Source organism: Mugil cephalus, chromosome 5, assembly GCF_022458985.1.
Source record: "Mugil cephalus isolate CIBA_MC_2020 chromosome 5, CIBA_Mcephalus_1.1, whole genome shotgun sequence".
Lineage (NCBI taxonomy): Eukaryota > Metazoa > Chordata > Actinopteri > Mugiliformes > Mugilidae > Mugil > Mugil cephalus.
Genome location: NC_061774.1, coordinates 3647390 through 3662222, shown reverse-complemented (window position 1 = coordinate 3662222; position 14833 = coordinate 3647390). Strand labels below are relative to the sequence as shown.

Here is a 14833-nt window from a genome sequence, read left to right as displayed (position 1 = left end):
AACATGCCCTGTGACCGAGACATCAACATCCAAACCGAAATTTCCTGAATATGACTCATATGGAGAAGGCCACAAGCGGTGGAATACACTCCACGAGGCCAAAATCTTGTAATATACATGATATCAGACAATACTGTTATTTAGGCCATTTTCATCGAAGCAAATTGGATTCATTTGTTGTTTTTCCTCATTTAATAATTTAATAATTTGAAAAAGGGCCCAGTGACCTTCCTTTAAGCAGAACACAAGGTCCAGAAGGTAGCTCAGGATAAAGGTAAACAATGGCTCCATGGGGCAAATAGAGGCGGGCCGGATGACAACGTATGCTCATGACTGATTGGATAAGATATGTATTTAAAAACGTGGAGTGGGATGAACACAGTTTTAGTAAACAGTGGTCGAAGAAGAAGAAGAAGAAGAAGAAGACATCTTTGCTGCAACTGATCTGGATAAGTCATGAGTGGATGTCCGTACTTTGAGAAGAGGCATTTGTACGTTTGAATTGTCACTTGAGGATGTTTTTTGCATATCCTTAAATTTATTTTTCACTTTCATTAAGGCTTGCAAATTACTAATCCTGACGATGGGAAACACCAAGTATTAAAAGGCTTTTTCTCTTCGTACTGCAGGTTATTCAAAAATAAACCTCCCAAAACAGAGGAGGACGACGATGCCTCTCAGGCAGGGGTTAACAAGGCAAGCAAAGGAGGAATCATCTATGGAGACTACCTGCAGGTAGAAGACACCACTGATTGCACGTATCCATCTCCGTACTAGGTCGTGTGAAAGAAAGATAAGTAGTGAATGTCTAAGTCAAGTGGTTTCTTTCTTTCCGACCCTCAGCTCGATAAAATAGTCTCAGCCCAGGTACTGCAAAGTGAACTAAAGGGCAACAAGATCCATGATGAGCACCTCTTCATTGTCACACATCAAGGTAAAATTAGCTTTACATTGTTTAAGCTTTTTGTCTCCTCCTCTCGGGGAAATGAAACTGCTGCTTTTAATCTTGTATTCAGCCTTTAACATTGATTTAATTTAAAATGAATGTGCTTTTCAGTCCTTCAACTTTTGTGTAGTGCAGATAGATAGATAGATAGATAGATAGATAGATAGATAGATAGATAGATAGATAGATAGATAGATAGATAGATAGATAGATAGATAGATAGATAGATAGATACTGTGTTTACCTTCTACTGCAGTATTAAAATGTCAGTGATGCTTAATCTTTTTGTTTCATTTCAGCCTATGAACTGTGGTTCAAACAGATTTTGTTTGAACTTGATTCTGTGCGAGAGATCTTCATCAGTGGACATGTAAGTCATTAAGGGACAGAGGGGCTTGTTTTTCATGTGTGAGGTTCAACAAGACAGAGGGTAAATTTGCACAAATCAAAAGCAAAAAATATATATATGTTCTAGCTAAGAGAAGAACACACTAAAAAAAAGATTCTTTTAGACATGTGTATTGAATATACATCGCATTGACTCCATTAAAAATGAAATGAAACAGTCTGTTTTAGGAGTTGAGTCATGAAATAATAATAATAATTCGGTTCATCGCCCAGGCTGATCACACATTGCAGGCTGTAAAAATAATGATCCAAAACATCAAGATCCAATTCAGCAACTATAATTGTGTTAAGCTGTACGTGGAATCTTTCCTGTGATTAGCGTTTACTTTCCTAACATTTCCCATTCCTCCAGGTCCGAGATGAACGCAATATGCTCAAAGTCAACACTCGTATCCACAGGATCGTAATGATCTTCAGACTGCTGGTCGACCAGTTTGCCGTCTTGGAAACAATGACAGCCTTGGATTTTTTTGACTTTAGGTAAACTCATAAATAACTCCTGGGCCTCTCTGGGCCTCTTCAGCTCTAAAAATTTTATAAGATGCCCTCCTCCATGATTGTGCAGTCTAGCTGAGCTGTGTGCATGCATGCTTACTTGAATTTCTGTTTGTGTGTGTGTAGGGAATACCTGTCTCCAGCCTCTGGCTTCCAAAGCCTTCAGTTTCGTCTCTTGGAAAACAAAATTGGTGTCCCAGACAACCTGAGGGTCCCATACAACCGACGCCATTACAGAGACAATTTCAAAGGTCATGACAGTGAACTGCTGCTTGGCACTGAACAGGAGCCCACACTCTTAAAGCTGGTCGAGGTATGTCTGGCAACCACCTGCACAAGGTTATCAATACTTTGATTTAAAGTAGGGATACTATAAATATCAATCCCAGCTTTGTTGTTTCTTTCTCGTAAAATGTTAACCTGCTACTATAAAATTTGTGAAATACCACGGGCTTTTATTTCAGGAGTGGCTTGAGAGAACTCCTGGTTTGGAGGTGGATGGATTCAATTTCTGGGAAAGGCTGGAAATCAATATATTTGATGGGATGAATCAGGAGAAGGAAAAAATCGAGGTAGGAGATGTCTCCAGCTTCCAGAACAAACTTTCTTTGCTTTCCCTGGAGTGCACAGATGATTGACAGACACTGTATTTTTATTTGCGGGTGTTTTTTTTTTTCTTTTCCTCTCTTCTAAAAGAAAATGCCAGACACTGAAGAGAAGGAGGAACTGATGGCTGAGCTGGTCAAACAGAGAGAGCTCTTCACATCTCTGTTTGATGAAAAGCGTCATGACCACCTCGTCAGCAAAGGTCAGTGTGTAATCAGAGGTCAGCATCCTCTAGGCTTTATTATATTTGTTTACAGCTTAGATGTGACTCAGAGTTCTCAGTGGTATGCGCTTTCCTTTTTAAACTCTCCTTTTTAAAATTTCTTATTCAAGTCATTTATTTTTTCCTTTTGCAAACAAGGCGAGAGGCGGGTCTCTTACAAGGCTCTGCAAGGTGCTCTGATGATTTACTTCTACAGGTAAGCGTAGTCTTTCTTCACCATTAATTGTAGAGTGGAACACCGCTGATACTGTAATCTGTTAGATTTCCTTCCTTTTCTCATATTTATGCATTTTTACACCTTAGTGGTGTGCACAGCTTCACTGGGACATCTTGCTTAAGAACACCTCGGCGTTACTTCCTGAGGCAGTGCGCTCATTTATTCACAAGTCCCTTCAGTGAAACCCTGTAAATGTTGTATCCAAGTCATGTGACACCTACAGAAGATACTGTAAAACATTAGCAGTTTAACAAAAGGTGTGATAAACAGGGGTTTTAATACCTGTCATGTCACATGAGACTCATTACAAGCCTGACTCAAACAAGTCATCCTGCCTTTACTGGAAGGTGATAATTGTTGTATGTTTTTAGGTTTGAGGATGTCATAGATTTTCATTAAATCATATTAAATCTACTCTTACCCTCCTTTTAGGGAAGAGCCAAGGTTCCAGGTTCCCTTCCAGCTGCTCACATCCCTCATGGATATTGACACACTCATGACAAAATGGAGATGTAAGTGTTGTAGCCGCTCCGTCACCTTCTCTATAGTCTGAGCAGGAAGCAGAAAAAGTTGGGAGAAACAGGGTAGTGATGCTTTCATAGTTTGCCTAAGGGCAGAGTTGGACTACCAAGGGAGTTAAGAAGTTACTAGAATCCTACCTTCTACATCATTTTATCAATCCACCTTATTCCCATGAAATTATACTGATTTCGGTCTCAGTCATGTCTAAACAGCTTAAATAAAAGCCACACAGCAAAACCTCGCTCATACCCCACTGGATATTTCTGTTTTTTTTTTCTCAAGATAATCACGTGTGCATGGTACATCGCATGATTGGCAGTAAAGCTGGAACAGGGGGCTCATCTGGCTACCACTACCTGAGATCTACTGTCAGGTATGATTCTTTAAACTGGAAATCATTCATTTCACACGGCTGGTATCATAAACACACCAGAGTTAATTTAGATAAGGACAGAAAGGTGCTACTCTGCATATCTAAATTAACCTGTCACTTCCACCTGAAATGCACAAGGACGAAATGCTTAATTTTTCTGTGAAAAGAAAATGTGTGCAGCAATTTAACTTTCGATCAATTTGTAACATATGCTTAGAAACTAAAAAATGATTCTCTTTCCATTTAGTGACCGCTACAAAGTGTTTGTGGATCTGTTCAACCTGGCAACTTTCCTGGTGCCTCGCACCTGGGTGCCCAAGCTGAATCCCAATGTTCATACCTTTCTCTACATGGCCGAGTGCTGCGACAGCTCCTACTGCAGCAGTGAAGACTCAGACTAGAGTGCGACACATCATCTGTCCTGGCACTGGGTCATTTTCTCAGCTGCAAAGTCTGACTGGTGTGTGGGTGAATACAAGGTTATTAAAGAAACTCATTTTATAGATGTCGCCTCAGCCACATAAAGGTACTTAAGAAAGCCCAGCCGTATGTTTTCCCACTTTTAAGGAGAGCCTTAAATATATCCCACTACATTCAAACACATTAGCATATAATATGATAGTATTCTGACACGTAAATACAGAAAAATACTAAATGAAAAGTAACAATTATGTTTGTATATTTAAATATTTACCAAGCAAGAGAAACAAAAAAAAAGCTACACAATACGAGCACATTTTATTCTAATCTTTACTGTGAATCACAAAGTACTGCAAATGGCTGCTCAGATGCTCAGTTATTTTAATTAACTGAACTAAACTGAAACCAAACCGATCGATCGGTGATTGCTGTGATCAGGCCTTACGTGCGGGAATCATCAACGTGGAGGAGGTGTCAGAGAGAGAGTAATTTAGTCATTTACTGGGACGTGACTTTGGTGAAATAAGCAAAAAAGAAAGAAAGAAAAAATGACCACGAACCTCAAACACATTAGTATCTTAAACAGAACCATTTGCACAGCATAACTGTCACACTATAAAATATATATTACCATAACTGTGTATATAATGTTGTATCTGTTATGGATATGTTTTGTATAGTATTGTATATGGTATTAATTTTGGTACATATTTATGCAGTGATTAATGTGATCTGTATAGATAGTCATATTACACATAGCATGTATCTACCTTATGTATTTAATAAGATACATATTTTGTACAGTGAAACTATTATTGCGGTTTTGCAGTAGTGTGTGTGTTTTATTGATGTAATCCAACACGTATCATGGTATGAAGTGATTTATTTTGTTTTAGTGCTGCAAGATAGTGACATATCAATAAAAAAATTATTTAAAGTGACAGATTTCAATTTTTGCATTGGTAAACATACAAACAAACACATGTGATGGCTCGGACTGAGATTTACACAAAAACAGCTGCCACGTGATCGGCAATACCTAGGAAGACAAAAGAGAGAAGCATTATTAATCCCTGAGGGTATACTGGATGGAGCAGCACGCACACATACACCAAATGAAAATGATATATAAACAAAAAAAAGACAAGAGGCAAAGATCAAGCTTACCACAGATGTTGCCGCCAATTTTTATATAAACATAACCTGCGTTCCCCCAGCTTGTTCCCCAGGAGTTTTGCACTATCCAGTATGGAATATCCCCTAAGACATACAACGTGCATTTAAAGACTGAATTATTTACAGGGCAAAGGAGCACTAGTTGTGTTTGTGTGTGTGTACTGCACACACTTTAGACTGTTACATAATCATTCATATCGTTGTGTAATACCCAGAGAACACAAGTGCATGTGTGAAATAATTGATGTTGAGAAATATAAAATGCCAATGTGGGCAAACAATGTCAAGAAATGTACTAATACCACATAGTGATTGAAAAAATACAGTTTCAAAGCTTCATTACTTCGCACAAATATTTTTACACACACTACTCAGAACTGGGACACACAGAAACATGGTGTAACCTTGTTACATAAACAGAACTTCCGGGAATGTGAGGAGAAAGACTTTTCCACTCCATGCTAAAGAGGACTAACAGGATCCAAGGCTTCGAGGTGAAATCCCAAAGCTGCACATGATACTTTTCACATCTAATGTTATGCTTTCAATTCATGAGCCTGCAGCTCGAACACGTAAGACCGACGCCATGATCGGTGTCCCTGAATGAGGTGAGACTGCATGTGTCTCATTCAGTCCTTGAATGAGGTGAGACTGATTGTGTCTCACTCAGTTCCTGAATGAAGTGAGACTGAATGAGACACATTATTAAATTGTTGAGGAAATTATGAAACAAACACACAGGAAAAAACCCACCCTGTTAGCAGATTAATGATGTAAGGATTAAACATTAACTTAATGGCTCGATAAAATATTTCCCACTCTGTCTCCTTTTCTTTTACTTGAGGGTGTGTCTTTCATTCATTTAATGCCTGTCTGATTAAAGCTGATTAAGACGGGCGTATTTATAACATTAAATTGCCTGGTTGCAGCTAAATTACTTTTACAGTGCCTGGAATTGCAAAATTTATCAACCTAAATGAGCAAGTATTCAAGTCAAATATGAAGACCCTTTTTTTTTTTTTTTTTTTTTTTAACTATTATTCCCTCGCAGTCAAGTGTAGTGGCAAGAGGTACCAGTAGTGTCGTATCCAACGATCAGAACAGCATGGTTAGCTCTGTGGCTGGAGCAGTGATGCTGGATGATGCCTCCCAGGTAATCCTGCCAGCTGATAGCATCCACAATAGCAGCCAGAGGACCATTCTCTGCTAGATGACCCATCATTGCCTCCTCTTGACCACTGAAGAAGAGTAACAGGAAAACGTTTTCTTGATCTTTTGATTAAAGTCATTCATTGTCCCACAATATACTTCAAAATCATGATAGTTGGATTAAGCTTAATTAAGATGTGGTGATTTTCTCTTAAATTCAACATTCAATAATTTATGTTTTTTTGAAGACTCTCCTTTTCTGCGTTCCTCCTCAATTCTTCTGTCCTATCACTACATTACGTTTTCTAAGAATTGCACATTTTCTCATTTCTTTCTTTCATTCTCTGTTGCACATATGCAGCCCCCACTCTGTCACCCATTCTGTTCCTTCCCAGATGATTCTCCCTGGGGATATTTCCCCTGCCAGACTCATTACATATGGTCCAGGGAGCCCATGCCTGTGCCAAATCTGCACTGAATGAAGCCAATTGTCTCCCCATTCATATTGAGGTGGTGTCTTGTGCAGCTGAAACTTCATGACCATGTTTTTTTTTCTTTTGCTACATAGCAATAGTGATGTGGTTTAACCAGAAGGTTAAGACTTTCTCATGACACCTGAGTCTCCACCCTGCTGGAACATCCAATTCAAGTTGGTTGATACACTCAATGACTCAGCCTTTCACAAGGCTGTGGCAAGTAAACGGAACAGTCTTATACTGGATCAGTAGATAGCGGCTGAGAGTTGAACAGGAATTTAAGTAGTAGGCATGTCATGTACTAAGACTAGCATTTCTTAATTATAAGTATTAAGAAAACATAAGAATTATTGGACAAAGAAATTGTAAAAAAAAAAAAAAAAAAAAAAAAGGTCAGAAAAAAAATAATAAAAAACTAAATAAAGAAATGTAGCAGTAAACCAGAAAGCAGCTAATTTAGAAGACTCCTCTAATGCAACAAAAATGATTTCTTTAAGCGCAGTACAGAAACTAATTAATCAGAGGCATTTTTTTATTATTATTTATATTTAAAGTGGCTAGAGTTGGGTCACATTTGATTCCATCACAATGTTGTTTTCATCTGTATGCGGCATAGTATCAAACAGCAGCGGCACCCTGTGATTCTGACTCAAGTTACTGCTTTAACACATCAAAGGTGTATTCTGAGGCATTTATTGCAGCAGCACTGAATGAGCTGAAGTTGCCCAACAGTATAAACACCAGACAAGAGACTTTTGCAATTGTCCAAACATGCCAGAAATGAAAGCACCATTGAGTTTCCCTAAATCCTGTCTTGACATGAGATAACTGACTCTTGCTCTCAGTTTGATATGAAAGGATTTTAGGGTGGAGACTCTTGGTTCCGATATTCCTTATTTTTATAGTCACTATAGGCTGGTCCCTTCAAGGTTTCAATTAGGTTGCATTATGTCTTGATGTTGTTTGGATACCACTTTTTGTCTCCATTTCTTAACATAAAGAGCGGATAGGTTACAAAGCAATTAAAAATAGGAGGTTAACCGTTTAACTTAACTGATTTGTGAAGGAAAAATTCATCTGGACTTTACGTATGTCTATGGTTGAAAGCCAACGATCTGCTCAATCTTTTGACGGCACTTTTGGCCGGTGGAAGAAGACCACTGATAAACACCTCATATTAAAGAAGCAGAGCATGTTCAGTAGATCAATAAAGCCCCATTTCAGAAATTGTGATTGTTGTTTCACAATCTCATCTGTCCCTACATGCTCTATGATGTTTTTTACAGCTAGGTGTGCACCCATAATATAATTCTTTCTGTCACATCACAGCCCCTCTGGTAAGCGGTATATTTAGGTGTTCTAAATGCATTTGCCTTTTATATCTCTACAGGACCTAGCCTTTAGCCTTTTGCTTCCATAACTACATTCTGTCCTCACACCGCTGTGTCGAAGATGACAAGTTTTCCAGGTCATGACAAAGATTCAGCGTCCTACAACAGCAGCGCAGATCTGTCCTCAAGTTAACCGCTTCACTCTCCCTTTTGCAGCTGTCCTAGGCTTTGTCCTACTAAGCACCGGTTGATGAGCCACTCTGCCTGGATAGCAGTGCAGGCCAGCCAGTGGCATCACAAATCTCCGGCCTCTCCGGGCTCTGGCTATCCTCCCATTTCCTTGGCAAGTGATGTATTCTTCTTCTTTGCACCAAGAGAGTTCCGGAGATGATTGCTACTTGCAGATTTATTGCCAGGCGGGCAGCTCTCCTGTTTCTTAGTAGTCTTGTTAGTGCTAATTTGCCATGTGTTAGCATTCTCTGTCCCACTGTTCTGAGTCCATGGTGAAAGAGGCTTTTGCTGTTTGAGGCTATTTTTGCATAGTACTCAGAAATAATAATATGGTGGAGGCCTTGTGTGTCCTTCACATAATAAAATTGGTTATGTTGCCCATAATTTTGGCAGGAACAAAATAAGAATATTAACTAATAATAATCCAAGAAAAGCAGAGAGAAGAAAGCAAATTATACAAATACTGTGATTAAAAACAAGCATTTAAAAAATATTTAAAAATGAAAATCTAATAATAATTACAGTATAGCAAATAAGACTTTGTGAGTTATATTTAACAAAGTGCAGTATACAAAACTACAGAAAATAAATTATTTATTAATTACAAATTGAAAACTTGATAATAATGGAAAATCTGTTAATCAGAGAAGAAGCCATAGAAAAATACTTAATGAAAAACATAACAAGAATCACTGTACATGAACTGAATATTGGTTCTGTTCAACATTACACAAAAGAAGATCCTATTCCTTTTAAATCAAGGTAACCTTTGGGCTGAAACAACCCTGAGTCAAGGACCCCTGTGTTACTGAGCTACCCAAGTCTGTGTTGACAGAGTAAACATTATGATTATCATTGCATAGGACCAGTCCTATCCTCCCCCTGTCCTTGGTGCTTTATGAAAAACAAATAAACATTCCATGTGCTTTTCCCAAATATAATGTTCATTTTAAACCTTTATTAGTCAAAGATAACTTGCAAAAATGCCAGTCTTACCTGAAGTCATATGTATTAAAGTTCTTCACAGCAACGCCAGCATGTGACTGGGAGAAAAAATGGCAGATTCCCATTTTGGCCTTGTAGGGATACTCTGAATGAGGCACCAGCTTCACCCTGGTCTACAGAGAAAAGGGTTTGTGTTACATAATATACATAACACGTCCTCAAACTCCCTTTTACATAAAACTATGTTTGACTAACTGTGTTATTTTCACACCAGTCGTTATTTTTTCTATAAGTAATTATTTATTAATTACAGGCATACACATTAAGTGTGTTTATTTTACCTTGCTACTCGCTGTAAACCTTTTGGAAGAAACTTTTTCACTTTTTTCAAATCAGCTAATGATATACAAAAAAAAATTAAACATACACGATTTAACCAATTCAGAGCCTGTGATGTGGAGCCTCCATTACAGCCCGCGTTGTTGTAGGAGCAGTCGAGAACCTGCTGCACACTGAGCTGCTCCAGCTGCGCGCCTCCTATAGCATGAACAGACTGTATGGCACCAACCACGCTAAATGCCCAACAACTCCCACACTGCAAAGGTAAAATTATTGCGATTAGAAGAAAAAAACACTCTTATCTCACTTTATACAGAAGGGGAAAAAACATTATTTGATCCCCTCCACAAATCATTTTATAATTAAGACATATAGTCAAGGCAAAAGACTTATTTTCCACTGATTACTGGAAATGAATGACCTGTCCCTGTGCGACCTTGCTATACAACAAATACCTTTCACAAATTCAAATGTAAGTATCACTGGCCGTGGGCTACCCTGCCTCTCATCTGGTGACAGCTGGGAAGGGCTCCAGACCCCTGTAACCCTACTGAGGATAAGCACTAGCAGAAGATGAGATAACTAAATATCACGACCGTTAATATTAGACCAACACAAAATTTAGATTAAAAAAAAAAATCTATATTTCTTTAACACAGCATGTAAGTAAGAGCAGCCTGTAAGAGTTTTTAAAGACCTTCGGTACGATAATCTTAAGTGAGCTGGATGCTGTAGGTGACATATGATAAAGTGAGATGATCTGACCAGGCTGAACGAAGGATGACTAATTGTTTTCTGCTGCCATCTACTGACAGAAAATCATCAGATATACCATCCTACGTCTCAAAATTGAATTTCTGCTGCAACTAATGTCTTAACTTTAAGACAGACAAAAATGCTTTTTACACTATACTGCTACTATACTATGTTTTTTGTGATGGGTGGACTTATACAGTGCATCATTATGTAAGACATTTTTTTTTCTTTTTAAACAGACAAATCTATTTCTCCAAACAGCATCAAACAGCTGTGGTTCACTTGCTCAGCATAAATTCCCATAAATGTGATGAGAACCTGAGCTCCCTGTGTAAAAATCCAATATGTTGTTGTTCAATATGCTTCCATGGCTTCAAATCAATACTGAAACCAAAATCATTATTGCTTGGACTGGAGATAAGTATGCGCTGAGCACACAAAATATTAGGGCCATCTGCTCCTCCCTTTTAAACCAATGAAACACACTCAAGTCATACACAAGAAAAGAAAAAACTGAATCAAGAAGAATATATCAAATTTAAGTCACTTGATATTTTGTGTCTTTGTGCGTGGTACTTCATTTTATTTTCTATTTATCTATCCGCTGTGGAAAGTCAACCCAGCAGGTCTACAGCCAGAGCCAGTCGGGAAGGATATCTTTGGAGAAAAACTGCAACAGAGCCGAGTGGTAGGTGAGTGCAGTCATTTACAGATTCTCCCCGGAGCGCTAAGCCTTACTTGAATTCAAGAGAGTGAAATATATGTTATTATGCTGCCGTTTTTCCTACATGGGTTATGTCTCTCCCTTAGGACAAAAGTTTTACAGTGAGAATATCATCCCCGACAGCAATCTGACTGACTAAAGAGATAAAGGACAAAAAGAGCAAAAAATGACCCTTCAGCGAGGACGAGCAAGAACTCCATCTCACTAACCCTCTCACCTTTATGTACCCAGGTCCATTCTGCTCCCTGAACACAATTCTCAAAGGCTTAGTTTGTCATTTTCCCCCTGCTTCTCCTTGACCATTATTAAAGTCCCCCTCCACTCAAATATGTGTTTTGTTCATTGCTACTTCACGTGAATGTTTGACCTTCAGTTTGACATTACAAAACTGTCTCCCAGTGTATCTGCTGAAGGAGAAAGTCTCTTTGTGCTCAGTTTAATTGTGCACTCACACACTCCTTAGATGTCACCATTTCCAAGTTAGGAGGTGTTTTTGGTTTTAGTTGGTGTGTTCATGTGAATGTAGGAACAACATGGATGTAACGAACATCATGTGCTGTACTTTGTATTTTCCCTCCACCACTAGGGGGACAGGTGGACACGCCCCTTGCAAGTGACACAGCGGTAATGATTGCCAAGTATATTTGTATATAAGCGTTATTTTTTCTGTTACTAGTTACATGAATTAGCATAGTAGTTTAGTTTGGAAGCAAATCACGGTCCAGAGAGCGAGCTGATGTTTTGTGAAAACATGCAGCCTCCGTTGGTGCACACTCATCTTGAATTCAGTAAAGCAGGAGACACCCTGAGTGTTGTAGCTAAAGTTGTTGAAAAAAAAAATAACTGCATACTGGTGTTTTGTGAAACTTTCCATGAGGGAGAAGGACTGAATGGAAGAAACTGGGTGTTTTTGTGCGTCTCAAAACAACTTTGAGAAATGCATTTCCTCTGTACCTCTGAGGCATGAAAATATTTATCACTAGGCATCATACATTTTCTGTCTAGTAAGACATGAAACAAGCAAAAGGAAACACCTACAAAAATATGACTGACTGGTGATGATTTGTTGAATATGCATGGTCCTACACATAGTTTAGTGTACACTGTCAGTCAAGTCAGCTCAGTGTGCTGTACTGCTTTCCATTAAATGGCTTGATAAAAAATCTACTTTCTTTGAATACAAGCCAACTGTGACTCTATACATAATATACACTTCTACCTATACAGTATATCTATCATCTGTGTGTGTAAACCTTACTGCCAGTTGGTTCTGGACTGGTGCAACCATTGCTTTGTCCCTCCAGTCAAATTTGGCCGGGAGCCCCTCTGCACTTGGTCCAGAGAACAGAGAAGCTCTGTCATTCACTGCTCGCAGATAGAGATCTGTGGACAAGAACCCCAGTTCCAAGTCATTCCTGGACCCAAACATGCATGTAAGGAATAACCCTGCAGATTCAGTCCTCCAATAGGTAAGGGGATCATTTAGATTCAAAACAACCCACAAATCAAATTTAGAACACGTGAACACTTTTCACTTGATGCAGCTATTTCTAACTATTAATGGAAATGCATCTTAATCTGTTTATTTAACTGCACAGTGAATTCACTGAACGAAAACAAATGACGTGCACCTAATTCAGTTCTGCAAACCCACTTAAAACATGACAAAATTTTCCACTTACCTTTGAATTCCTCCTGTGAAAGGTCTGAGAACTGGTTGATGCCGTACTCGGCTGACTGTGGGTCTGTGGAAAATGAGTTCAGGAATGTGTGCCGCTGTGTGGCATTCTGCAATAACACAGATGACACAATGGTTGCAGTAAAGTTAACGGAAAAGGCAGAAAGGCAGAAAATAAATAAATAAACAATAAAATCCCAGGAAAATATAGATGTAAGAGAATCTGAAGAACAATCCAGTAGTTACTGTCATTGGATACTGGAAAGTAAGTACATTTCTCATGTACTATATTTGTACTTCCGCTTCATCATATTTACCACATAAAATCCAGTACATTTAAAGCATTTAAAAATTTAAAAAATCTTTGAAGATTCAAATCATACACTCAGCATTATGGTTAAACTATAGCTTAACCTTGTTAAAATTAGCCAACTACAACACGGTGCCGCAATAATGTATCAATTATTCCCACTGTGGGATAAATTAAAGGATTATCCTATATTATTAATAATAATAATAATAATAATAATAATAATAATAATAATAATAATAATAAAGCAATTTGAAAAAATAAACTGCAGCAGTTAAGATGTATTAAAGATCACAAATTACAACTATGAGTAAATAAGTGTAACTGACTAATATATTTTGTAATTTAGTTTTAGCTAAACATTAGCTTGTGCCAGCCACAATAAGGCAAGGGTCATGTCAAATTGAGCAAATATTGTGTTGTGCTTATTTTTTATCTAATGCTTTATGAAAGCAACATCTTTGTTTTTAGGAGTTGTATCGGTTCTTAACCTAATCCATTTTGCTGATAACGTGTAAGTTTAAAGGCAAGAATTTCCCTTGAAAGGGACTACATTTTAAATGCTCCAATTACTTTTTACTTAATCTCATAATAAATAAATCACATAGATATTTCCTGATATTGTATATCATTATGAAATTAATATAAAATTAGTTTTCTTATTTATCTATTATTGATTTTAAAAAAAAAGATACACCTCCTTAATTGGCAATGAGTGGGCGTGGCTTCATTTGACGCACGCTACGGTTTGTTTTCAGAATGTATTAAAAGTCTGTGAAAAGTTTTTACCCTCTTCTCTGTCTCTGTCTCCATTTTTTTATTTTTTTTATTTCCTACCTGAAAGTATTGTTGACGACGGTTAAATTCCTCGCTGCTGACTTCATACTTGCGGTGAAACTTCTCTCTGAACGAGCCGAAATCAACTGTAAAGTCATTCAACTTACGAGCTTCCCCCGAGCTGACATTTTGATAACACTCAGGAGAGACGAGTGTCCCGACAGCGAGTATAACAACTGTAAAAACCTGGCGAACCCTCATTTGAGGAAGAAGTGGTAGTTTTTAAACATGAAGAGGTTAAAAAGGAAACGCGTGAATGTTTAGAAGTTTACGGAAAAGGTGCAGGACAGTGCGTGGAGCGCACGCGCGGTGATCAAGAGGCGTTCCCTTGGAAACAGAAAGTAAAGTACAGAAAACAGACGAAACAAAAACAACAGTTTAAAATAATATTTCAATATAAGCTCTTATAGGAAATGTTTGTTGCTTATTTTGTTATTGCTTATTTTCCCTAATTTATTAGTTCTTAATGCAATTTTAAAGTGTTGTTATGTAACATTATTTATGTTATAAAATAAAGAAATGAGCAAATCAATTGTATGTTCATACAATTCAAAAAGTGATGTAGCCTAAGGACAGTTGTTTTGTTTTGTTTTGTTTTTTTATCTGTATTTCTTACTGTTGTCTTCCATTTTTGTTTTAAAAAAATCCATTTAGTTACTGCGAAATACTTA

At 37.8% G+C, this 14833-nt stretch overlaps 2 protein-coding genes across 3 annotated transcripts; one reads left to right on the top strand and one right to left on the bottom strand.

Moving 5' to 3' along the window:
• Window positions 1-327: 327 nt before the first annotated feature.
• Window positions 328-5151, top strand: tdo2a (tryptophan 2,3-dioxygenase a). Its single transcript, XM_047585788.1, has 12 exons — window positions 328-491; window positions 630-735; window positions 844-934; window positions 1246-1316; window positions 1707-1834; window positions 1976-2162; window positions 2314-2421; window positions 2546-2657; window positions 2817-2874; window positions 3328-3407; window positions 3700-3790; window positions 4038-5151. Exons 1-12 carry the CDS (start codon window positions 457-459, stop codon window positions 4189-4191), a joined length of 1221 nt encoding a protein of 406 aa, XP_047441744.1. The 5' UTR covers window positions 328-456; the 3' UTR covers window positions 4192-5151.
• Window positions 5076-14474, bottom strand: ctso (cathepsin O). 2 transcript variants are annotated; one of them, XM_047585789.1, is made up of 8 exons: window positions 14163-14474; window positions 13020-13125; window positions 12596-12720; window positions 9946-10113; window positions 9570-9691; window positions 6461-6624; window positions 5378-5470; window positions 5076-5249 (listed from the first exon to the last, which is right to left on the bottom strand). In XM_047585789.1, the coding sequence occupies exons 1-8, from the start codon at window positions 14361-14363 to the stop codon at window positions 5215-5217; spliced, it is 1014 nt and encodes a 337-aa protein (XP_047441745.1). In that variant the 5' UTR covers window positions 14364-14474; the 3' UTR covers window positions 5076-5214. The 2 variants fall into 2 exon arrangements, with proteins under 2 accessions (XP_047441745.1, XP_047441746.1); XM_047585790.1 differs by having other exon boundaries at window positions 14270-14435.
• Between the last annotated feature and the right edge of the window lie 359 nt (window positions 14475-14833).